Here is a 25,626-nt window from a genome sequence, read left to right on the forward strand (position 1 = left end):
TAAATGAAAATGTATTTTGATTATACATACATGCCCTACATTTTATTCTTTGGTAAATTATAGCCTAGGTAAGAATAGTATGGCTCCCCTGAGAATTCTCCTGGAAATTCTGTCTCCATGGCACTGTCTAGTTCTGATACCAGTGCTTACAATATTGTTCTCTCATAACCTGTCTACTTCAAGCCCCCAAAGAAACTTCTGGTATACTTAGTACATAAACAGTAATATTTTATTGGCCATCTTATAGCATTGGGCCCAGAATAAATTCACATTCTTTTAAAATGAGACATCCTTACATCTTTTGGTTATCTGAATTAATATCCCAGTATGTCATCTGTTACACATTTTTCTACTTGACTTGACAAAAACATTCAACGTTCTTCAGTTACATTTTCCTCTCAATTTTGAGTTCAGATAGCATCAGTTTGGGAGCCATAATAGTAATTGAGGTACGTAATTGAATATAATTGAACTAATGATTATAATAGTTCTCTTGTGATCCTTTTTTAAAACTGTATCATTCATTGGTTGTGGTCATTGATAACATAGCATAGATATACAGAGGTGAATTACCTACTGTAAGATGAAACATTTTATTCATCTAAAGTAGGAAAATGAGTTGGATAAACTTGAAAATTGAAAAATCCTATCATTTGCACTTGTTTAAATGTATATTTATATAATGAAGTTATTAAAATTGGTTGTCTTATAACTGAATTGGTGAGGGTATGGGGAAATTATTATAGAATTTAATAGAATAGAAAATTATTAGAATGCTTAGAAACGTCTCATAGTTTATTATATTTTATTTGCTGCAAATATTTATAAAGCATACTGTTGCATTTTGAAAACTCGTGTTATAAACTTAATAAAGTATATTGATAACTAATGATTAGAAACATTAGATGTACTCTGTAATTTCAGGATAATTTATGTTCACAACTAACTCACCAGGGGAGTAGATGGTTGAGAAAAGTTGGTGAAATCAAGAAGTAGAATATATACCAGTGGTAGTAATAAAAATGTCTTAAAATTGTATTATAGCATTCTTTATAAAGTTATGTTTATTAATTAAAGAATAATGTTGGGATAGGGAAGGTAAATTGGGATTATGGGGAGAATTAATAGCACTTTTACATTTTTACCTCACTGCTATAAAGTAAAGTCATTTATATGAGCTAAATTTTATTAACATGTTTGCAAGTTTTTAAAAAACTAATGAGGTTTGCCCTGGTCGGGTGGCTCAGTTGATTAGGGTGTCATCCTATACACCAAAAGTTTGTACGTTTGATTTCCTGGTCAGGGCACATACCTCAGTTGGAGGTTCGATCCCCAGTCAGGGCCTGTGTGGGAAGGCAGCCTATTGATGTTTCTCTACACATCAATGTTTCTCTCTCTCCCTTACTTTTTCTAAAAATCAATAAAAACATGAGTTTAAGTTAAGCAATTAATGCATCCTTTTGAAGTTAGTATATTTGTCTGGATTTACTTAAAGTTTTACTATATAAAATTATGTTATATATCGCTTCTCAGCCTTTTGGCTAAGATCAAGTATAAAATTATGTTATATAATATGTAATCAACATTAACATGTTAGCTTCTATTTCACATATTTTAACTGTTATAACCTATTTAAATATGGCTGTCCCTATGGTGTTTTTGCCATTAAAATTAAATTTGACTAATTGAGTTATATTTCTTCAGGTTTTTGGGTTTTTTTATTCAAGTGTTTTGAATAATTAAGAAATGTCATTTTCTGTGAAAATACTTTTCTGATTTTTTTTTGTGACACAGCCTCTACATCTTTGGTTTGACTTAGACATTCTTTCCCTTAACACTCCCTTTGACATGAGATTAATTTTTCTAATTAGCAGGAGATGATGAATCCAAGTTAGATGATGCACATTCATTAGGATCAGGTGCTGGAGAAGGATATGAGCCAATCAGTGATGATGAACTAGATGAAATTCTGGCAGGTGATGCTGAAAAGAGGGAGGACCAGCAGGATGAGGAGAAGATGCCAGGTAATCATTTGCAGAGGTGGTTGATCACAAAATTATATGATTTATAGTATGAAGATATTTTTGTTCCTTTTCGTGCTATAAGAATTGAATAAAGTCAGTTAGAACTTCCCCCTTTATGTTTTAATTAACATTGACAGTCCAGTAAAATGAAAATTGTAGTAATTATCAATAATTATAGTCAATAAAAATGCTTTGTTCATTTTTAAGTAGACTTTGAATTGGGAAAGGCCTCATGTAAAATAGCAAAATCGTAAGATTTCCTTTTCAGAGTTTAAGATTCATATTTTATATAACTTGGAATCTAGCCAAATAGTCCTGATTTTCTGGCAGTGTTCTAGATAATAGGTGTATGGTATGGAGCTTCACAACTGTGGTACCTTAAACCAACTGTGGAAATGATTGTTCAGAAATTTATAATAGTTGAAATTATATTTGAGCACTATTTCTATACCTCTTTCTATCAATTTTCTAAATTCAGTAATTATTTTCACTTACACAACTTTATGCCTTGCCAGAGCTTTCTTTGTTGACTATATCAATCACCTCATTTAGTCTGATTGTTAATAACAAGTTTTGGAGTTAGTTTTTATTTTTTTTATTTTTTTTAATGACATATTTATTTATTTATTTATTTATTTATTTATTTATTTTATTGCTTAAAGTATTACAAAGAGTATTACATATGTCTCCTTTTTTTCCCCCCCGCCCTTGACAATCCCCTAGCCTCCCCTACCCCCCAGTGTCTTATGTCCATTGATTATGCTTATATGCATGCATACAAGTCCTTTGGTTGATCTCTTACCCACCCCCCTCCTGCGCTCCCACCCTCCCCGGCCTTCCTGCTGTAGTTTGACAGTCTGTTCGAGGCAGCTCTGCCTCTGTAACTATTTTTGTTCGTAAGTTTATAATTGTCTTTATTATCCAGAAATGAGTGACATCATGTGGTATTTTTCCTTCACTGACTGGCTTATTTCACTTAGCATAATGCTCTCCAGTTCCATCCATGCCGTTGCAAATGGTAAGAGTTCCTTCTTTTTTATAGCAGCATAGTATTCCATCGTGTAGATGTACCACAGTTTTCTAATCCATTCATCTACAGATGGGCACTTAGGGCTGTTTCCAGATCTTAGCTATGGTGAATTGTGCTGCTATGAACATAGGGGTGCATATATCCTTTCTGATTGGTGTTTCTGATTTCCTGGGATATATTCCTAGAAGTGGGATCACAGGGTCAAATGGGAGTTCCATTTGTAGTTTTTTGAGGAAACTCCATACTGTCTTCCATAGTGGCTGCACCAGTCTGCATTCCCATCAGCAGTGCACAAGTGTTCCTTTTTCTCCACATCCTCTCCAGCACTTGTCATTTGTTGATTTGTTGATGATAGCCACTCTGACAGGTGTAAGATGGTACCTCATTGTTGTTTTGATTTGCATCTCTCGGATGATTAGTGACTTTGAGCATGTTTTCATATGTCTCTTGGCTTTCTGAATGTCCTCTTTTGAAAGGTGTCTCTTTAGATCCTTTGCCCATTTTTTGATTGGATTGTTTATCTTCCTTTTGTTAAGTTGTATGAGTTCCCTATAAATTTTGGAGATTAGGCCCTTATCAGATATGACATTGGCAAATATGTTTTCCCACGCAGTGGGTTTTCTTGTTGTTTTGTTGATGGTTTCTTTTGCTGTGCAGAAGCTTTTTATTTTGATGTAGTCCCATTTGTTTATTTTCTCTTTAGTTTCCAATGCCCTAGGAGCTGTATCGGTGAAGAAATTGCTTCGGCATATGTCTGAGATTTTGTTGCCTTTGGATTCTTCTAGTATTTGTATGGTTTCCCATTGTATATTTAAGTCCTCTATCCATTTTGAGTTTATTTTTGTGTATGGTGTAAGTTGGTGGTCTAGTTTCATTTCCTTGCATGTATCTGTCCAATTTTCCCAACACCATTTAATGAAGAGACTGTCTTGACTCTATTGTATGCTCTTGCCTCCTTTGTCGAATATTAATTGGGCATAGTGGTTTGGGTCGATTTCTGGGTTCCCTATTCTATTCCATTGATCTATATGTCTGTTCTTGTGCCAGAACCAAGCTGTTTTAAGAACAGTGGTTTTGTCATACAGCTTGATATCAAGTATTGAGATCCCACCTACTTTGTTTTTCTTTCTCAGGATTGCTACAGCTATTCGAGGTCATTTTTTATTCCAGATGAATTTTTGGAACTTTGGTTCTAGATCTGTGAAATATGCCATTTGTAATTTGATGGGGATTGCATTGAATCTATAGATTGCTTTGGGTAGTATGGACATTTTGATGATGTTGATTCTACCAATCCATGAGCACGGTATATTCTTCCATCTGTTTATGTCTTCCTCTATCTCTTTTTTCAGTGTCCTGTAGTTTTTCGCATATAAGTCTTTTACCTCCTTGGTTAAGTTTATTCTTAGGTATCTTAATTTTTTTGGTGTGATGGTAAATGGGATTGCTTTTTTAGTCTCACTTACTGTAAGTTCACTATTGGTGTAAGGAAATGCCATGGATTTTTTGGCATTAATTTTGTATCCTGCTACATTGCCAAATTCATTTATTAAGTCTAATAATTTTTTGATGGAGCCTTTAGGGTTCTCTATGTACAGTATCATGTCATCTGCAAATAAGGACAGTTTTACTTCTTCTTTTCCAATTTGGATGCCTTTTATTTCTTCTTCTTGTCTAATTGCAATGGCTAATACTTCCAGTACTATGTCGAACAGGAGTGGTGAGAGTGGGCATCCCTGTCTTGTTCCTGTTCTTAGGGGAAATGGTGTTAGTTTTTGTCCGTTGAGTATGATGTTGGCTGTGGGTTTGTCATATATGGCTTTTATTATGTTGAGATATGTTCCTTCAATTCCCACCTTGCTGAGAGTTTTTATCAAAAATGGGTGTTGAATTTTGTCAAATGCTTTTTCTGCATCAATTGATATGACTATGTGGTTTTTTTCTTTCAATTTGTTTATGTGATGTATCACGTTTATTGATTTGCGGATATTGTACCATCCTTGCATCCCTGGGATAAATCCTACTTGGTTGTGGTGTATGATCTTTCTGATGTACTGCTGGATCCGATTTGCTAAGATTTTGTTGAGGATTTTGGCATCTATGTTCATGAGGGATATTGGCCTGTAATTCTCTTTCATTGTGTTGTCTTTACCTGGTTTTGGTATTAGGGTGATGCTGGCTTCATAGAATGAGCTTGGAAGTGTTCCTTCCTCTTGGATTTTTTGTAGTAGTCTGAGGAGGATAGGTTTTAGTTCTTCCTTGAATGTTTGGTAAAACTCCCCTGTGAAGCCGTCTGGTCCTGGGCTTTTGTTTGCTGGAAGCTTTTTGATGACTGCTTCAATTTCTTCCATAGTTATTGGCCTATTGAGATTTTTAGATTCTTCCTGATTAAGTTTTGGAATGTTGTATTTTTCTAGGAATATGTCCATTTCCTCCAGATTGTCTAGTTTGTTGGAGTAGAGTTGTCCATAGTATTTTTTAACAATCATTTGTATTTCTGTGGGATCTGTTGTTATTTCGCCTCTATCGTTTCTGATTTTGTTTATTTGGGTCCTCTCTCTTTGTTTCTTGGTGAGTCTGGCTAGAGGTTTGTCAATCTTGTTTATCCTTTCAAAGAACCAGCTCTTTGTTTCATTGATTTTCTGTATTGTTTTTTTGGTCTCTATGTCATTTATTTCTGCTCTAATCTTTATTATCTCCTTCCTTCTGCTCACTCTGGGCTTTTCTTGTTGCTCTCTTTCTAATTCTTTGAGCTGTAGAGTTAGATGATTTACTACCATTTTTTCTTGTTTGTTGAGATAGGCCTGTAGAGCTATAAACTTCCCTCTCAGGACTGCTTTCATTGCGTCCCAAAGGTTTTGGATTGTTATGTTTTCATTGTCATTAGTTTCCAGGATGTGTTTAATTTCTTCTTTGATCTCATTGGTAACCCAATCGATATTTAATAACGTGCTATTCAGCTTCCAAGTGTTTGAGTATTTTCAGTTGTTTTTGTTGTAGTTTATTTCTAATATTATGGCCTTGTGGTCTGAGAAGATGCTTGGTATGATTTCAATCTTCTTGAATTTGGGGAGACTTTGTTTGTGACCCAATATGTAGTCTATTTTTGAAGATGTCCCATGAGCACTTGAGAAGAACGTATATTTTGTGGCTTTGGGGTGAAGTGTTCTGAAGATGTCAATTAAGTCCATCTGATCTAGTGAGTCATTTAGGATTGCTGTTTCTTTGCTGAGTTTTTGTCTAGCAGATTTATCCAGTGATGTCAGTGGTGTATTAAAGTCTCCTACTATGATTGTATTGTTGTCGATCTCTCCCCTGATATCTTCCAGGAGTTTTCTTATGTATGTGGGTGCTCCTGCATTGGGTGCATATATGTTTATCAGGGTTATATCCTCTTGTTTTATTGATCCCTTTAGTATTATGAAGTGGCCTTTCTTATCTCTTGTTATGGCCTTCACTTTGAGGTCTATTTTGTCTGATATAAGTATTGCTACCCCAGCTTTTTTTATCATTTCCATTTGCCTGAAAGATATTTTTCCATCCCTTCACTTTCAGTCTGTGTGAGTCCCTTCTAATGAGGTGGGTCTCTTGTAGACAGCAAATATATGGGTCATGTTTTTTTATCCATTCAGCCACTCGATGTCTTTTGATTGGACCATTTAGTCCATTTACGTTTAAAGTTATTATTGAAAGGTACTTGTTTGTAGCCATTTCTATTTTTTTTTTTTTTTTTTTGTGGCTGTTTTCTTTCTGGGCTTTTTAGTTTTTCTTTTTACACCAGTCCCTTTAGCATTTCTTACATTGCTGGCTTGGTGGTGATAAACTCCCTTAGCCTTTTTTTGTCTGTGAAGCTTATTTCCCCTTCAATTTTGAATGATAGCCTTGCTAGATAGAGTATTCTTGGATTCAGTCCTTTGCTTTGCATCACTTTGTAAATTTCTGTCCATTCTTTTCTGGCCTGATGTGTTTCTGTTGAGAAATCATTTGATAATCTGATGGGGGATCCTTTGTAGGTAACTCTCTGTTTCTCTCTTGCAGCCTTTAAGATTCTCTCTTTGTCTGGTACATTTGCCATCGTTATTATGACGTGTCTTGGTGTGTGTCTTTTGGGGTTCATCTTGCCTGGGACCCTCTGTACTTGTGTAACTTTTTTCTTCCCCATATCTGGGAAGTTTTCTGACATTATTTCTTCAAGTAGATTGTCTAATCCTTGCTGCTCTTCTTGTCCTTCTTGCAGCCCTATAATGCATATGTTACTTCGTTTCATGTTGTCCCGAAGCTCCCTTAGGCTCTCCTCCTGCTTTTTAATTATTTTCTCCAGTTGCTGTTCAGATTGAGCTTGTTTCTCTGCCTTATCTTCTAATTCACTAATTCGGTCCTCTGCTTCCTCTAGTCTGCTGTTGAAACTTTCCATGGTGTTTTTGATTGTAGCTATATCACTTTTCATTTCTTCCTGATTCTTGCATAGGTTGTTGATTTTCTTATCCATCCGGTGAATGAATTGTACAACCATTATTCTGAATTCTTTTTCTGTCATGTTGCATGCTTCAACTTCATTAATGTCCTTTCTTGGTGACTCCTCATTGTCTGTCCTCTGGGTGTTCTTTCGTCTCTTCATTCTGATTATCTCCGGATGGTTCAAACGTCGAGTTGCATGGGCCTGGGCTGTGTGCAGTGGGAGCCTCCCACCACCCTAGTGTCACTGAAGAGCTCTGACACTAAGATGTGTGGTTGTTGTGGGTTGGTGGGAACCAGGCTCGCTCAGAGTCAGTGTTGTCATCGCTCAATGTGGCCTCGTAAGCGCCCTTAGAATCAGGGACCCTGCCTGCACCGCGCTGAAACAGAGACCCCTCTGAAGCGTGTTGAAAACCAGAGCCCCCTAGCGTGCGCCAGGAGTCAGAGTTCCCCAAGAATCCAGTATCAGAGTCTCTGTTGGCTTCGCGCGACCTTGCCTTGAGAATCAGGGTCCCTGTGTGCCCTTGCACCAGGAATTGGAGTCACTGGCTCTTAGTATGAATGCACAGGAAATCAGGATCTCAGGCGCAGGTGAAAAGAAACACAGTCAAGTCACTGGTGCTTGGTGCTGCCTCCTGCCCAGAGAATTGGGGTCCCTGGACCTGTGATACGTGGGACAAATTCCCGGTGTTCGCGCGATTGCTCCCAGCCCAGGGCTCAGAAGCTGGCAGTAGGCCTAGGCTCAGTTCCTGGGGTTCACGCGTTTGCTCCCAGCCCAGGGCTCAGAAGCTGGCAGTGCGCGTAGGATCAGTTCCAAGGTGCTCGCGCACTTCCAGGCTAAAGTTCCTGGAGCGCTGAGGCCCTGGCAAGGGGTGGGTCTATCAGTTAGTTACTCTGGCGCTGCCAGCGAGCCTGCGGGAAGGGGTGATGGACTCTGTTACTCACGGATCTGCCACGGGGATTTCTGAACTTTTGGTGTCCGCAGGTCTGTAGCTGTGGTCACAGGGCTCTGTCCCAAGTGGCTGCAGGGTCCTGGTATGCGTCTGAGATCAGACTGGGTGGTGCTGAGGCCAGGATCCTAGTCTCAAGCAGCTCTGTTTCCCAAGATGGCGTGGTCGCCGTGCCTGTGTTGGCCGCCCAGGAGTGTCCGCGCAGGGAGCGGGACTCCGCAGCCTAAGACTGCCCGGTTTAGCAGCCCCTTAGAAGACCTGCAGAATCTAACTGTCCCTAGCTCATACACACACACCACATGCGTCCACACACTCCTCTATCACTTCCTTGCGCTCTCACACTCTCTCCCGCCCTACCTTCCTGCTGGTCGCCATTTTGGAAAAAAAAAAAAAGCTGGAGTTTGTTTTTAATCATAGTGAGGGTCTTTGCTTTGTCTGAGAATGTAGAATATTACATTTTATTTTTTTTTAATTTGCTCTTATATTTCACAATTATTTTTTTTTTTACTAATGCAGAAGGTATGTATGATTATTATCTTTATTACTGGCTACTGTGTATTTCTAAATAGAACATTATTTTGTTAATTTGCTCAACTACTCCTTGTCATAGATAGATTTTTTGTTCTTAATAAGAGTAACTGCCTGAGTTATAAAGTAATTTCTTAATGAATTATTTGTTTTTAAAAAATAAAATGTGTACATGCATGTGTGTGTGCACATGGATGCAAAATAGATTCCTAGATTTAACCTGTGAAAGGATTCTGATACCAAGTTTCAAAATGTCAGACCTATTATTCTTTGTGAAATAATGGAGTTCTTTCATTGGGATCTCCCAAGCAATTTGTAGGAATGAATTTGCTTGGGTTTTTGTTTGCTTGCTTGTTTTCTTTTAGTGAGAAAGTTCTATTGTTTTTTGTAAAGGTCCTTAGAGTCTCAATATGAGTGTTTCTAGAAAGCTTTCATCTTAAGAATATGACATTTTTGGTTTAAAGTATTATTTAATGTTTTTTATGTTTTGCAATTTATATTTCTCTCTAGATAACAAGAATACTATTTCTTCGTGTGAAAATATTCCTGTTCTTTAACTTTTTACAGATCCATTAGATGTGATAGATGTGGATTGGTCTGGTCTTATGCCAAAGCATCCAAAAGAACCACGAGAGCCTGGGGCTGCACTCTTAAAATTTACACCTGGAGCTGTTATGCTGAGAGTTGGGATTTCTAAAAAGCTGGCAGGTTCTGAACTCTTTACTAAAGTCAAAGAAACATGTCAGAGACTCTTAGAAAAACCCAAAGGTAATTCTGTTCTACTTTGATTGTACATTGTGTGTTATAAATACTAAGATGCCTTTGAAAGGATTATGTTCTGTTCTTATGTAATACTAATAATATTGTAATATTGGATTTATCTTTTTTTTTTTTTTTTGAGAAACCACTTATTCATCATTTAATTCTCATGGAGAGAATTTCTTTTTAAAATTTATTTTGAGAAAAAGTTACGCTCATAGAAAAGTTGTGAAAATAGCATAATTATCTTTCTGTATCAAAATTACTTTGAACAAAGTACTCAATTGTTTCACCAGGGCTAAATGAAGCAGAGCCTAGGGAAATAGACTAGATATTTCCGTATCTAAGCAAAATGGATGTCTTGGCAGCCCTTTTTCCTGCGAAATGGGGAATTCTACCCAAATACAGTTGTGTAGGCTGAACCTTTAAAAAAGTTGTTAAAATCTGGGTCTCTAGGCCAAATGGTCTGGATTCCAATCGACATACCCCTTACTAGCTATTATTTAATCTCTCTGTATTAGTGTCACCATCTTAAGCTGGGAACAATGACACCACCAACTTCATATGATTGTTAGGAGGAACATATGAGTTATTACAAGTAAAATACAACAGTTTCTGATGTGTTGTAACACTCAGTAAATATTAACTGCTACTCTTTAATTTGAAACTATTTTATCACATTGATTTTAGACCTTATCAAGACAAAAATGAGGAGGGCTTGTGGAAAGGAGGTGAAAGATGAAAGTAACATTATTTACTTTTATATAATGTTCATGAGAGTAAAAATGTTTAGTTAAAAGAAGTAAGCTTTTTATTATTAAAAAATTCTTTTAAGAGTTTCATGAATCCATGCCCTTTCAGCTGCTAACAATCAGTAAAACTCTTGATTTTAATATTTTTCAGTAAACATAGAATGTATGTGTATAAAACATATTTAAATTATAATTGTGAATGTGTATAGCCTGACAGGTGACCGAAGTCTTAGGTTATTGCTCTACTCTTTCTACCGTTTTTGGTTGCTCTGTGATCTTAAGCAAGTAACTCCTGTGTGCATAAAATGTTGAAATGAAACCTCTAAGGTCTTATCCACCTTTGACTCCTGTGACTTTTGCAAATGGCATTTCAAGTTAAAATCTAGTTTAATTTTGCTAATTATAATATACAGTTTGAACCTGGCTTACTCTCAATAATGAAAATACATGCTGTAGAGAGGGATTTCACTGTTCTTTACCAGTCCAATATTTTGCTATCATTGCTTTGCTAGAGAACTGACATAGGATGCTGAATATAAGTTTTCTAAGAAATAGAACTTAGTTTTGTTTACTGCTCTATCCAGTGTCTAATGATATGTTCTTACTAATTATGCCATTGCTTAGAAAACTACCTGATACATAGTAGGTATTCAATAAATATTTGTGAAAGAATTGATACCAATTTTTCTATTTTACTGGGTCTATTTCAGTGCCCCAATCTCCACATTCCATATGTAATTTTGTTGTTAATCCTCACCCGAGCATATTCCATTGATTCATTTTTTTAGAGGGTGGAAGGGAGGTAGAGAGGCAGAAAGAGAAACATCGATGTGAGAGAGTCACATCTATTGGTTGCCTCCCACACATGCCCCGACCAGGGCCAGGGATTGAGCCTGCAACCTAGGTAGGTGGTGACCTTGGCCAGAATCAAACCCAAGACCCTTCAGTCTGTAGGCCAACACTCTAATCACTGAGCAAACCGGCTAGAACACCATATGCAATTTTTTTTAAATATATTTTTATTGATTTCAGAGAGAAAGGGAAAGAGGGGGGGAGGGGGAGAGGGAGAGAGAGAGAGAGAGAGAGAGAGAGAGAGAGAGAGAGAGAGAGAAACAGAGAGAGAGAGAGAGAGAGAGAGAGAGAGAGAGAGAGAGAGAGAGAAACAGAAACATCAATGATGAGAGAGAATCATTGATCAGCTGCCTCCTGCATGCCCCCTCACTGGGGATTGAACCCAAAACGTGGGCATGTGCCCTGACCAGGAATCAAATCCTGTGCCCTGACCAGGAATCAAATCCTGACCTCCTGGTTCATAGGTCGATGCTCAACCACTGAGCCAGCTGGGCAGCACCATATGTAACTTACAAAAATATTCCAGGAACCTTAAATTCTTAAAGTATAAAACTTATTGTATGCACAATTAACAGTTGAGCAACACGGGTTTGAACTGTGTGGGTCAACTTATATGTGGATTTTTCAATATACATAGTCACCTCAGGTGAAAAAGCAGTATTTTTGATCCACAGTTAGGAATCCATGGATGCATTGTTCTATGCCATTTTATATAAGGGACTTGAGCATCTCTGGGTTTTGGTACCTGTGGGGGATCCTGGAACCAATTCCCCTGTGGATTCCAAGGAACTGAGTTTTGGGGGAGTCAAAGTTACAGGCAGATTTTTTACTGTGCAGCGGGTTGGCACTCCCCGCCCCCAGCTCCCACCTTGTTCAAGGGTCAACAATATACTAACATTTAAATTGCTTTTCTCTAGGTTTTCTCATTGTAGTATGATTAAATTCTTTTGAGTTGCACTTTTCCAGTCACTTTGTTTCCTTTGTTCTGCTTGTACTTTTAAGTATGTGTTTAATCAGTCTAGGGATGTTTACAAGTATGTGTTAAGAATTCCTATACAAAGAAATTTGTCTTGAGCAGTACTTAAGGATGGCATGGGTCTCCTTGCAAATTCTTCTGTAATGGAATGGTAGTTAATGGGTTTTTTGTTGTTTTTTTAATGGTATACATATGTGACTGTCATTGTTTGGCTCAGACATTTGTATCTCAGAATCACCTGAGGAACTGCCTTGTTTGCCTCTAAGGTATCCTGGTCCAGCTGTGGAAACTTTTCTTATATTATATACCTATTGACTATGTATATAACTTATTTGCTAAGTATATTGTCTGAGACTAGGTTTTTGTTAATTATCTAATCTCACTGTGCTTTACAGTTCAGAAAATGAGAATGAAATATTTAATGCTGTTTCAATCAAAGGTGTCAGTTTTGTTTTTTACTTATGTGTTATTTACTGCTTTTCTTTGTGGGCTCTAACATTAACCTATTGGATCATCTTGTTATAGAAGCAGTACCTGGTACCTTTGGCACTCTTGGCCAATTCTTAGAATGCTAGCCTGGTTTTTTAAGAGGTCACAGACTGTAGTCATATTATTACATTTGAATCTTGCTACAGTAAGGTCCTGAAATCTAGAACTTTAAGTACTTGTTGATGGTGTGCAATATTCTGAATTTGACTTCATTAATTCTTAACTTGATCTTTTCTTCCCAGTTAATAGTTGTAATCAGTGTCTAAATTCTCGCTTCCGAGTCTGCTTTTCTTGTACCTTAAACTTAAAGCGGCTATCAGAAAGCTTATTTTTGTTTCAGACTAGCAACAAAACTACATACTGAATAACTTTCACAGAGAATATATCGCCTTTAATGTAAAATAATTTTTATCAATGTTGGTAACTTTGATGAAGTACAGACTGTGAAATATTCACCTAAGCAGTATTTTATATTTTAGGAAAACTTAATGTGTGTTTTTGGTTTTTGAAAGATGCAGACAATCTTTTTGAACATGAATTGGGGGCTCTCAATATGGCTGCATTACTACGAAAAGAAGAAAGAGCAAGTCTTCTTAGTAATCTTGGACCATGTTGTAAAGCATTATGCTTCAGACGGGATTCTGCAATCCGAAAGCAGCTTGTTAAAAATGAGAAGGTATTATTGTTTTGGTACAAATGCAAAGTGTTTGTTGAGTATTATGAATTACATACTTTTCATTTGTTTGCTTTAAATATTTTTCATTTCATTGTGAAAAGTTTTTTTAGATAATTAAACATACTAGAAATTTATTTAAATTGAGGGTTAAGGAAAAATATTCCCCAGAATATGGTGAGAATATTTATAGAATTTATGAGAGTGTATCAAGTTGAAAGAGAGGGAAATAAATACAAGTGATTATATGTAAGCATTTACTTGAGAAGAATAAAGGGAATTGAAATATGAGAGAAATAGAAATTAGTTTAGATTGAGAAGGGATCTGATCATTAGAAATTGAAAACGTTTTAGACTTTTTGAAGCTAAGAAACTGGGATTTTAATTTGGGAATGTGATTTGGTGGGCATGGGTAATGTGACAAAAGAGAGTTGGTCCTAAAAATTTAGATAAGCATTTAATTTGTTAACTTTTTACTTGGAAACATTAAGGAAAACATTGCTAAATAAAGGATACTTCATTAAAGAAAAATACTCAGTTTTGTGGAGGACATTAAATTTATGAGAAAGAGAGGGATGAACTCATCTCTAAAGATTAAAATGGAAACAGATATAAGGAATAGGAAAATTTTATAAAGTTTTCTCAGCTTAACGACCTGACTGAAAATTACTTTCAACAGAGTTGCTACAATCATTCTCTCCTTTGTACTCCCATTTCAGTATGTACCTAGTAGTCTCTATTCCGTTGCTTAAGTACTCATCTCTCCTTGCAGCCTTCCTCAACTGGAAATTTGTCTGAGAGAATCAAGTGCTAGGGCCCTAAACCTGTATATACTGAATCAACTTCTTTTTTCTTTCTTTTTTTTTAATTCTCACCCAAGGACATTTTTTCCATTGATTTTTTTAAAAATATATTTTGTTGATTTCAGAAAGGGAGAGTGGGGGAGAGAGAGAGAGAAACATCAGTGATGAGAGAGAATCATTGATTGGCTGCCTTCTGCATGCCCCACTGGGGATCAAACCAGCAACCTGGCATATGCCCTGACTGGGAATCAAACTGTGACCTCCTGGTTCATAGGTCAATGCTAAACCACTGAGCCATGCCAGCTGGACTCCATTGATTTTTAAAGAGAGTGGAAGGGAGAGAGAGAGACAGAGAGAGAAACATCAATGTGAGAAAGATACACTGATTGAAGGAAACAATAATACCTTCACATGCCCCAACCGGGGTGGTGATGAGCTTGCAACCAAGGTGTGCACTTGACCTCAATCAGATCTGCGACCCTGTAGTCTGTGGGCCAACGCTCTAACCACTGAGCAACCAGCTAGGGCTGAATCAACATCTTATGCATCTAAAATGGTAATAGTTATATCATCCCTGGTATTTAAATAAAATATAATCACGCAAATTATTTTTTGTTTATGTTTAGTTCATGTAAGGAACTCCACTTGAGAAAGACTCTATGGATTTTAATCTAATCAGAATTGTGTATCTTTTTATTTATTTACTAGAGGCCCGGTGCACAAAAATTTGTGCACTCGGGGTCTCTCATCCTGAAATGTGCCCTCTCGCAGTCTGGGACCCCTTGGGGGATGACCACCTGCTGGCTTAGGCCCGCTCCCCAGGGGATTGGGCCTAACCTGGCAGTCAGACATCCCTCTGGCAGCCCAGGAGCCCTTGGGGGATGTCCACTTGCCATCGGGGAGCAGGCCTAAACTGGAGACGGACATCCTTAGTGTTGCTGAGGAGGCGGGAGAGGCTCCCACCACCACCGCTGTACTGGCAGCCGGCAGCCTGGCTTGTGACTGAGCAGAGATCCCCCTGTGGGAGCACACTGACCACCAGGGCGCAGCTCCTGCATTGAGCGTCTGCCCCCTGGTGGTCAGTGTGTCATAGTGACCAGTCATTCCCAGTCTTTTCTCACTGAGGGTATGTTTTTATTGAGAGAGACAGAGACAGAGATTGAGAGAGGGAGAGAGACATCAATTGGTTGGAGCCCATATGTGCCCCAACCAAGGATCAAATTCACAACCTAGATATATGCCCTAACCTGGAATTGAACTTGCAAACCTCTTTTGGTGTATGGGTGACACTCCAACCAACTGAGCCATCTGGCCAGGGCCTGCCCCTTTTTATTAAAAAATATTATGTAACATTCCCTGTTTCCTCCTCTAATATGCCATAATGGCTTCAAAATTTTTGATTACCAAAAATGCCCCTGTAAATTTCTTGAGAACCATTGCTCAGAATCATAGTCCTTCATACGGGGCACAGGCCATTGACTATGAAAGAAAAGTACAGAATAGGAGGTAAGGGGTACCAAGTGACAAAAAGAAAGTAGAAAACCATTGACCCCTCCCCCGTAAATTGGCATGATTATATTTAAGAAAATGATTTTTAAAGTACCTAAATTACAGTTCATAGCAGAAAAGATAGGTGAAGGGTACTAAAAGAACTCTAAGCTGCATTGTAGTATTAAAAGAATGTACAGAACCTGTATCAAGCAAAAGGAAGGAAATAATACCAGAAATCAATAAAATTCATACTGGAAAAACATAAGAGAACATAAGAAAACATAAGAGAACATTCATGAAACCAAAAGCTGAATCTTTGAAGAGATGAATAAAATTGACAATCCCCTCCCCATACTGATAAAGTGAAAAATAAAACACAAATTATCAATATCAATGAAAGAGGGAATACCACTGCAAATCTCACAAATATTAAAAGGATCACACAGTACTGTAAACAACTCTGTGCACATAAACTTCACAATTTAGAAGAAAAGAATCAGTTCTTCTAAAAGCTACAAACTATCAAAACTTATTCAAGAAGTGATAGATAGGAGAAACCAAGATGGCAGCATAGGTAAACACCTGAAATTGCTGCCTCACACAACAACTTCAAAACTACTAAAGACAAAACAGACATCACCTAGAACCACAGGAAGGCTGGCTGAGTGGAAATTCTACAACTAGAAGGATAGAGAAAAGCACACTGAGACACAGGAGGTGCGGAAGTAAAGTGCAAAGGTACGGAGGTGCACGTGTAAAGGGCTGGCAACGGAGGATGCTGGTGTCTTTTTCCATTGGAAGGAGTCTCAATCTCCCGACGGCCCTGACTCCAGTTCCAGGCGAGTCTCTGGGGACCCAGACTCATACAAGGAGAAACTGTACTGTCTGGCATCTATCAGAACTCGAGGGTGGCTTTCTCTCAGAGGTGCTTGCAGCGATTACCGCGGGACACTGAGACGCAGGGCCTCTTAGGGTAAAACTGAGGAAAAGCCATAGCTGCTTCCTCTGCCGTGTTGATTCCCTGAGACCCCACCCAAGCTGTGTGCAGAGGCTTTTGCATATGAATGGCCTGGCCCTTGGCAATCTAAAATTACCTAACAAACTGCAGCTGGGCCAGAGAGACCCAGAACATCCAAAAGAAGGCTCAAGGCCCCACAGCAGCTTGTATTGCTTCACAGCTGGGCCTCATCTAGGCACCTCCAAACCCCAAACAAAGAAGAGGAATCTGAAAATCTCTCCATAGCTCCTACTAGGTAGCCTCAGGCAGAGGCTAAATTAGCACCTCCTTAGAGATCCAAGGGGCTGTGTACCTAGTGGTCAGAGTGGGACCATCCAGATTACAACTCCTCAGATCCATAAGGGACACACTCAGGGGGCAGACTCAGTGAGCACCAAAGCCCCATTGAAGCAAGTCTTGCCCCATAAGGGTATCTTCAGCACAGAAGTTCTCCCACTGTAGACACAGCTGATTCTCACAGCCAATTGGCCTGGAGGTCAATTCCTCCCAGAGATACCAACAATAATCAAGGCTTAACTACAACAAGACTGTGCACACCGCCCACAAAGTGGTACACCAAGAGTGTCCACCTCAGGTAATTGTGGAGGCTGAGCCACTGGGCCCTATAGGACACCTAGCACACAAAGCCACTCTAACAACACAGGGAAGCATAAAAAATGCGGAGACAAAGAAACAGGACACAAATGACAGAAATGGAGGAAAGCAAACTACTGGATATAGAGTTCAAAACCACAGTTATAAGGTTTTTGAAGAATTTTCTAGAAATCGCCGATAAATTTAGTGAGACCCTCAAGGATATGAAAAAGGACCAACTAGAAATTAAGCATACACTGTCTGAAATAAAGAATATACAGAGATCCAAGAGCAGACAAGATAATCCCAAGAATCAAGTCAAAGATTTGAAATATGAAGAAGCAAAAAAACACGCAACCGGAAAAACAAAATGAAAAAAGAATCCAAAAATACGAAGATAGTGTAAGGAGCCTCTGAGACAACTTCAAGCGTACCAACATCCGAATTATAGGGGTGCCAGAAGGAGAGAGAGAGCAAGATATTGAAAACCTATTTCAAGAAATAATGACAGAAAACTTACCCTACCTGGTGAAAGAAATAAACTTGCAAGTCCAGGAAGCGCATAGAACCCCAAACAAAAGGAATCCAAAGAGGACCACTCCAAGACACATCATAATTAAAATGCCAAGAGCAAAAGACAAAGAGAGAATCTTAAAAGCATCAAGAGAAAAAAAGTCAGTTACCTACAAGGGAGTACCCATACGATTGTCAGCTGATTTCTCAACAGAAACTGTGCAGGCTAGGAGGGAGTGGCAAGAAATATTCAAAGTGATGAATAGCAAGAACCTACAACCAAGATTACTTTACCCAGCAAAGCTATCATTCAGAATTGAAGGTCAGATAAAGAACTTCACTGATAAGAAAAAGCTAAAGGAGTTCACCACCACCAAACCAGTATTATATGAAATGCTGAAAGGTATTCTTTAAGAAGAGGAAGAAGAAGAAAAAAGGTAAAGATAAAAATTATGAACAACAATTACATATCTATCAACAAGTGAATCTAAAAATCAAGTGAATAAAAAATCCGATGAACAGAGTAAACTGGTGAATATAGTAGAATCAGGGGCATAGAAAGGGATGGGACTGACAATTCTCAGGGGAGGAGGGGCGTGGAGGGTGCGGGAAGAGACTGGACAGAAATCGTACACCTGGGGAAAACCAAGATGGCGGCATAGGTAAACACTGGAGTTAGCTGCCTCGAACAACCACTTCAAAAATACAACTAAAAGACGGAACGGACATCACCCAGAACCACAGGAAGACTGGCTGAGGGGAAATTTTTCTAGAGGGAAGAGAACAGCATACGAGACTCAGAGGAGGTGCAGTGCGAAAAATACAAAGGTGCGGAGGTATGCGCAGAGCGGGCTGGTAGCTGAGGGCACAGTTGTCGTTTTCAATTGGGAGGGAGTCTCAGATTCTGAGCTCCAGTTCTGGGCGAGTCTTTAGGGACCCAGACTCAAGCTGGAGAAGCAGGACTGTCTGGCATCGGTCGGAACGCGAGGGCAGCTTTCTCTCCGAGGTTTGCAGCAGTTGCTGGGACTCTGAGATGCAGAGCCTCTGGGAACGGGACTGAGAGCAGCCATAACTGCTCCCTCCACCCACTCTGTTGATCCCGTGCAACCTGCCCCGCCCAAGCCCTGCGCAGAGCCATTTGCCAGATAGCCTCAGGCAAAGGCTAGATTAGCACCTCCCTAGAGGACAGAAGTTTTCCCACTGCAGACACAGCTGATTCTCACAGCCAGTTGGCCTGGAGGTCAAATCCCCCTAGTATTAACTACAACAATCAAGGCTTAACTACAACAAGACTGCGCACAAAGACCACTAGGGGGTGCACCAAGAAAGCATAAAAAATGCGGAGACAAAGAAACAGGACAAAACTGTCAATGGAGGATATTGAGTTCAGAACCACACTTTTAAGGTCTCTCAAGAACTGTCTAGAAGCCGCCGATAAAGTTTTTGAGATCTACAAGAAATCTAATGAGTCCCTCGATGTTATGATAAAGAACCAACTAGAAATTAAGCATTCACGGACTGAAATAACGAATATTATACAGACTCCCAACAGCAGACCAGAGGAGCGCAAGAATCAAGTCAAAGATTTGAAATGCGAAGAAGCAAAAAACCCAACCAGAAAAGCAAAATGAAAAAAGAATCCGAAAATACGAAGATAGTGTAAGGAGCCTCTGGGACAGCTTCAAGCGTACCAACATCTGAATTATAGGGGTGCCAGAAGGAGAGAGAGTGCAAGATATTGAAAACCTATTTGAAGAAACAATGACAGAAAACTTATCCTACCTGGTGAAAGAAATAGACTTACAAGTCCAGGAAGCGCAGAGAACCCCAAACAAAAGGAATCCATAGAGGACCACACCAAGACACATCATAATTAAAATGCCAAGAGCAAAAGACAAAGAGAATCTTAAAAGCAGCAAGAGAAAGAAACTCAGTTACCTACAAGGGAATACCCATACGACTGTCAGCTGATTTCTCAACAGAAACTTTGCAGGCCAGATGGGAGTGGCAAGAAATATTCAAAGTGATGAATGCCAAGAACCTACAACCAAGATTACTTTATCCAGCAAAGCTATCATTCAGAACGGAAGGTCAGATAAAGAGCTTCACAGATAAGAAAAAGCTAAAGGAGTTCATCACCACCAAACCAGTATTGTATGAAATGCTGAAAGGTATCCTTTAAGAAGAGGAAGAAGAAGAAAAAGGTAAAGATACTAATTATGAACAACAAATATGCACCTATCAACAAGTGAATCTAAGAATCAAGTGAATAAATAATCTGATGAACAGAATGAACTGGTGATTATAATAGAATCAGGGACATAGAAAGGGAATGGACTCACTATTCTTGGTGGGGAAAGGGTTGTCGGAGATGTGGAAAGAGACTGGACAAAAATTGTGCACCTATGGATGAGGACAGTGGGGGGGGGGGTAAGGGCAGAGGGTGGGGTGGGAACTGGGTGGAGGGGAGGTATGGGGGGGAAAAAGAGGAACAAATGTAATAATCTGAACAATAAAGATTTTTTAAAAAATCGTACACCTATGGATGAGGACAGTGGGGGCGGGTGTTGGCAGAGGGTTGGGTGGAAACTGGGTGGACGGGAGCGATGGTGGGGAAAAAAGAGGAACAACTGTAATAATCTGAATAATAGATTTACAGTGGGGCCTTGACTTACGAGTTTAATTCATTCTGTGACGGAACTCGTAACTCAAATTACTTGTATGTCAAAGCAATTTTCACCATTACAATGGCAGGTGATGCTGGGCTGATGTTGTGGTGTTCACTGTGACCTTCGCTGTGCCAACTAGCGGTGGGGTATCTGAAGCTGGCTCGTAACCTGAATTTTAGCTTGCAACTCAAAGCAAAAGATTGGCCGAGAAACGGCTCGTATCTCGAAAAACTCGTTAGTTGGGACACTCATAAGTCAAGGCCCCACTGTATTTATAAAAAAAAAAAAGTGATAGATAACCTGAAGAGTGCTATGTCTGTTTGTCTGTTTTGGGGTTTTTTGTTTTTTTTTTAATTGAATTTGTAGTTCAAAACCTGAGAAGGAAATCTGCAGTCCCAGATGGTTTCCCTGGCAAAATCTACCAAACATTAAAGAAAACATTAACACCAATTCTGTACAATTTCTTAAGAAAATTGAAGAGGCAGAAATACTTCCCAACTCATTTTATGAGGCCAGCAAAACTCTGATATTGCAACCAGGCAGAAACATCGTAAGTAAAGAAAACTGCAGGTCAATATCTCTCCTGAACATGGACGTAAAAAAATCCTCAAATATAATAAGACATCAAATTTAGCAATGTATATAAAGAATATGACACCACAACCTAGTGTGAATTATCTTCAAAATGAAAGGCTGGTTTAATATTATAAGCTTGAAAAAATACATGACAATATCAGTTGATGCAGAAAAAATATTTGACAAAATTTAGCATTCCTTTACAGTAAAAATTCTCAACTAACTGGAATTAAAAGGAATCTTAACCTTATAAACGGTATCTACAAAAAAGCCTTAGCTAACATAATATTTAATGGTAAAAGTTTGAAAGATATCCCACAGCGATCAGGAGCGAGGCAAGGAGGTTCTCTCTCACTACCCTATTCAACATTGTACTGGAAGTCCTAGTATGTTCAGCATGGCAAGAAAAATAAAAGGCATACAGATTGGAAAGAAAATAAAACTGTCTTAATCACAGACAACAGAATTGCCTATATAAAAGGTCTAAAGTAATTTACCAAAAAATATCTTTAGAACTTATAAGTGAGATAATAAGGATTCAGGATACAAAAAGCGATTGCATTTAGGAACTGTACTTAGGAACTGAAATGAAAACAAAATTGCCCTTTTCAACAGCTCCCCCAAAATGAAGTGCTTAGGTATGAATCTAACAAAATGTTCAGGGTCTGTGTGCTAAAATCTACAAAACACTGATGTAAAAAATCAAAGGAGACCTAAATAAATGGAGAGGCATATTGTATTTATAGATTGGAAGACTCCATATAGTTAAGATTGTGATTCTCCCTAAGTTGATAGACAGATTTAACACAGTTCTAGCAAAAATTCCAGCAGGTTTTTTTTTTAGATATAGACAAGCTGATTCTAAAATTTACATGGGAAGTCAAAGAAACTAGAATAGCCAAAATAATTTTTAAAAAGATGAACAAAAGATTAATAAAGTTGGAAAGACTCACACTATCCGATTTTAAGATTTACTATAAAGCCACAGCACTCAAAATGGTGTGGTATTAGTGAAGGGATAGACACTTAGATCAATGGAACAAAACAGAATCCTGAAATAGACCCACACACTTATGACCAGTCAGTTGCGGGTAGAGAGTTTTAAAAGCCGTTGTTGTTTTTTAATTAAAACTTTTTACTTTGAAATAATTGATTGTCAAAGTTTAAAATTTTTATTCTGTGACAGACAGATAATGTAAAGACAAGTATACTGGGGGAAAATATTTGCAAATCACATTTTGAAAAAGAACTTGTATCCAGAATATATAAAGAACTCAAAAATTAACAGTAAGAAAAAAGCAACCCAATTTTTTCACTGGGTGAAAGACTTGAGTAGACACTTCAAAGAGGATGAAATGTCTGATAAGCACATGAAAAGATGTTTAACATCATTAGCTTTAGGGGATGCAGTTACAACTTCAATGAGATACCATTAACAACCTATTACAAATAGCTAAAAAACAACAACCCTGAAAAAATCAAATTTGGTGAGAATGCAGAGCAATTGAAACTCCAACGTATTGCTGGTGAGAATACAAAATGGTAGAGCTATTTTAGAAGAGAGTTTTGTAATTTCTTATAAGGGTAAATGTATACTTACCTAACAATCCCATTGCTATGTATTTACCTTAGAAAATGAAAACTTGCCTGGCCAGTGTGGCTCAGTGGATTGAGCATCTTCACATGCACCAAGAGGTCACTGGTTCGATTCCCAGTCAGGGCGCATGCCTGGATTTCGGGCTTAATCCCCAGTAGGGGGCATGCAGGAGGCAGCTGATAGATGTTTCTCTCTCATATCTCTATCTATCTATCTATTTATCTAAAAGTCAATAAAAACATGTTTGTTTGTTTTTTAATGAAAACTTATGTTCATATAAAAACCTTTACACAAACGTTTATAGCAGCTCTATTTACAATCTCCAAAACTAGAAATAAGCCCAGTGTCGTTGACCTGGCTAACCCTGGCGCTTCCATACAATGGCTTACTAATTGGTGATAAATAACCAAGCCTTTAGTACTATCAACAACATGGAAGAATTTCAAAGGCATTATGATGAAGTGAAAGAAACTAATCTTAAAAGATCATATTTGCTGTATGATTCCATTTATAAGATGTTCTGGAACAATAACAGACACTTATTGTTTGTCAAGGGTTACAGAATAAAGAGGGTGTGAATACAAGGAGGCAGCAAAGGGAGTTTTTTTCAGTGATGAAATGTCTCTGGGGTCATGATTTTGCATGAGTAATAATTCACAGAACTATGCATAAAAAGTCAGTTTTTCTGTATTCTTATAAATGCACATGTGACCAAAGAATACACTGTTCCATTAAGGATCCTAGCAAGAAAATAAATGGCAGAAGGCTGGAGATACTCAAACTTTACTTCATTATACACATGGTTGGAGAACATTTAACAAAATTTTATAACAATAACTTCCAAAAATGCTAATGTAGCTTTAAGTTACCGTAATAGAGATATACATTTTAGTTCAAGGGAGATTTATTCCATTCTAGAGCCCACATCTTACGGAGCATTAACATATCAGTAAGGAGTGTAGAATGTTTAGTGCTTCTCTTTAGAGAACTGAAAGACTATCATGTAAAAGGAAAATTGAGTTAGTGTATAGCTCCATAAAAGAGATTTTTATTTCAACATATAAAAGAAGTAGTACTGTTCAACTTAGATTGTACAGTGTGGTGTGGTGTGTTTTTGTTCTGTTTTTTTCTCATTAGAAATGAAGTAAACACTAGTCAGTTACCTGTCAGGGATTGTTGAGAAGACTCCTACATTAGGTAAGAAGTTAGACCAGGTGCCCTCTGAAGATTGCTTTCTTGCCTGGCTGGTGTGGCTCGGTGGTTGAGTGTCAGCCTGTAAACCAGGAGGTCACAGTTCTATTCCCGGTCAGGACACATGCCCAGGTTGTGGGTTCAATCCCCAGAAGGGGTTGTGCAGGAGGCAGCTGATCAATGATTCTCTCTCATCATTGATGTTTCTGTCTCTCCCTCTTCTCTGAAATCAATAAAAATATAAATATATATTTCCTTAGATTCCTCCAGTCTGAAAACATTTCCTAATTTTACTGTTAGATATCCAATACAGCTAATATCCACCCCCAATTAATTTTTTTATAACTTTTATATTTTTGTTAGAAGTTAACCTTTTTTATTGTCAACTAATAATGTACATTTGCTTTGTTTTGTTTTCTCCAAATAGGGCACGGTAAAACAAGCTTACACAAGTACTCCAATGGTAGACAATGAATTATTACGATTGAGTCTGCGATTATTTAAGCGGAAGACTACTTGCCATGCCCCAGGACATGAGAAGACTGAAGATAGTAAACTTTCACAGCCCATTGTCCAACAGGAACTGTGTGTATCTTAAGACTGAAGTTCAGTGACATTTTTGGTACTCTCTTTCTTCAGCACTGCATATTCTTTTTCAAAGTTCTTTGGTTTCACAAGCATTAGTAGTGAGTGGCAGAAAACATTTATCAGCCATGCTAAAAGAATGAAGAAAAACTTTGATGTAAAGTTTAAAGACATTAGTTTTGGCTAACTCAAGATTTTACACTGTACTTAATACTCATGCAAAATAATGTGAAAGCATCTAGATTTAGTAGTTTATTTTGTACATTTTGTTAAAAGCAAAGTTTTGGAAAACAGTTGTCACTGCTCTTCCAGCCTACGAAGATTTTTATTAAATGGAGCCACTCACATGTTCTGGATTATCCCTAAGGAAACTGCAACTTTATTCAGAAACTGTATTTACAGAATGAATGCACACATTGTGCAATACTGTGCTGTACAGAACACTTGAAAGAGGACGCAGATCCAGCATGTCGTGTTTGTAGGCAGACCTCTAGCAGGAGGGAGCCAAAATACTTTTTTTTTCCTTTCTAAAGTTCTAATAAAGTTACTTAATGGGTCTTTGGCTTTTCTAAATATATATGCATTGTTACAATGTATATTGAATGTTCTTGGAATCTAAATGGTTTTGTTTATTATCAGAGACTGTCTGCTATTTTTATTTTAAATAAATGTACCTTCTTCCCTTTCCTTGTTCTAGATTTACTTTGCTTTTTGGTAACCTTATTCCTGGTGTTCTGAAGCATTTGTCACCAACATTACATGCTTCTTTATACTTCACATATTTTACTGCTGAAGTCCTTATAATTGGACAGCTATAAATAATGTGAAGTTGAAGATGTTTTTCAAGTATAGCTCAGTAATACTTGAAACAAGCCAAGAGCTAACAAACCTGTGTAATCTGAGCTTTAAAATACTGCCATCAGATTTTTCAAAACAAGAACCTCATTACGTTAAACTGCCTCCAGCCTATAATATGTAAAATTATTTACTTCTTAAAAAATTACAGTATATCTGCTGCTTTATTCAGTATGTACATATTTAACTCATGAAGTAGACTATTAGAAGAATTTGAAATAGGCTCTACGCTGCAGAGTTTTGGGGGAGATAGAAATAATAACAAAG

At 38.0% G+C, this 25,626-nt stretch overlaps 1 protein-coding gene across 11 annotated transcripts in view; it reads left to right on the forward strand.

Annotated features, from left to right (window-relative positions):
- The window catches only part of ZC3H13 (zinc finger CCCH-type containing 13), a 125,435-nt gene extending 100,244 nt beyond the window's left edge, over positions 1-25,191 (forward strand). For 7 of the 11 annotated variants that reach the window (XM_059684493.1, XM_059684483.1, XM_059684487.1 and 4 more), the window contains 4 exons: positions 1,872-2,024; positions 9,555-9,755; positions 13,328-13,491; positions 24,347-25,191. In XM_059684493.1, coding sequence (XP_059540476.1) covers positions 1,872-2,024; positions 9,555-9,755; positions 13,328-13,491; positions 24,347-24,517 — 689 coding nt within the window. In that variant the 3' untranslated portion in view covers positions 24,518-25,191. Of the gene's footprint in view, positions 1-1,871; positions 2,025-9,554; positions 9,776-10,436; positions 10,559-13,327; positions 13,492-24,346 lie in introns of those variants that run through there. The other 4 variants (XM_059684486.1, XM_059684490.1, XM_059684491.1 and 1 more) reach the window with 3 other exon arrangements.
- Positions 25,192-25,626: the final 435 nt, after the last annotated feature.

This window comes from Myotis daubentonii, chromosome 2 (genome assembly GCF_963259705.1).
Source record: "Myotis daubentonii chromosome 2, mMyoDau2.1, whole genome shotgun sequence".
In the NCBI taxonomy this organism is placed as follows: Eukaryota; Metazoa; Chordata; class Mammalia; order Chiroptera; family Vespertilionidae; genus Myotis; species Myotis daubentonii.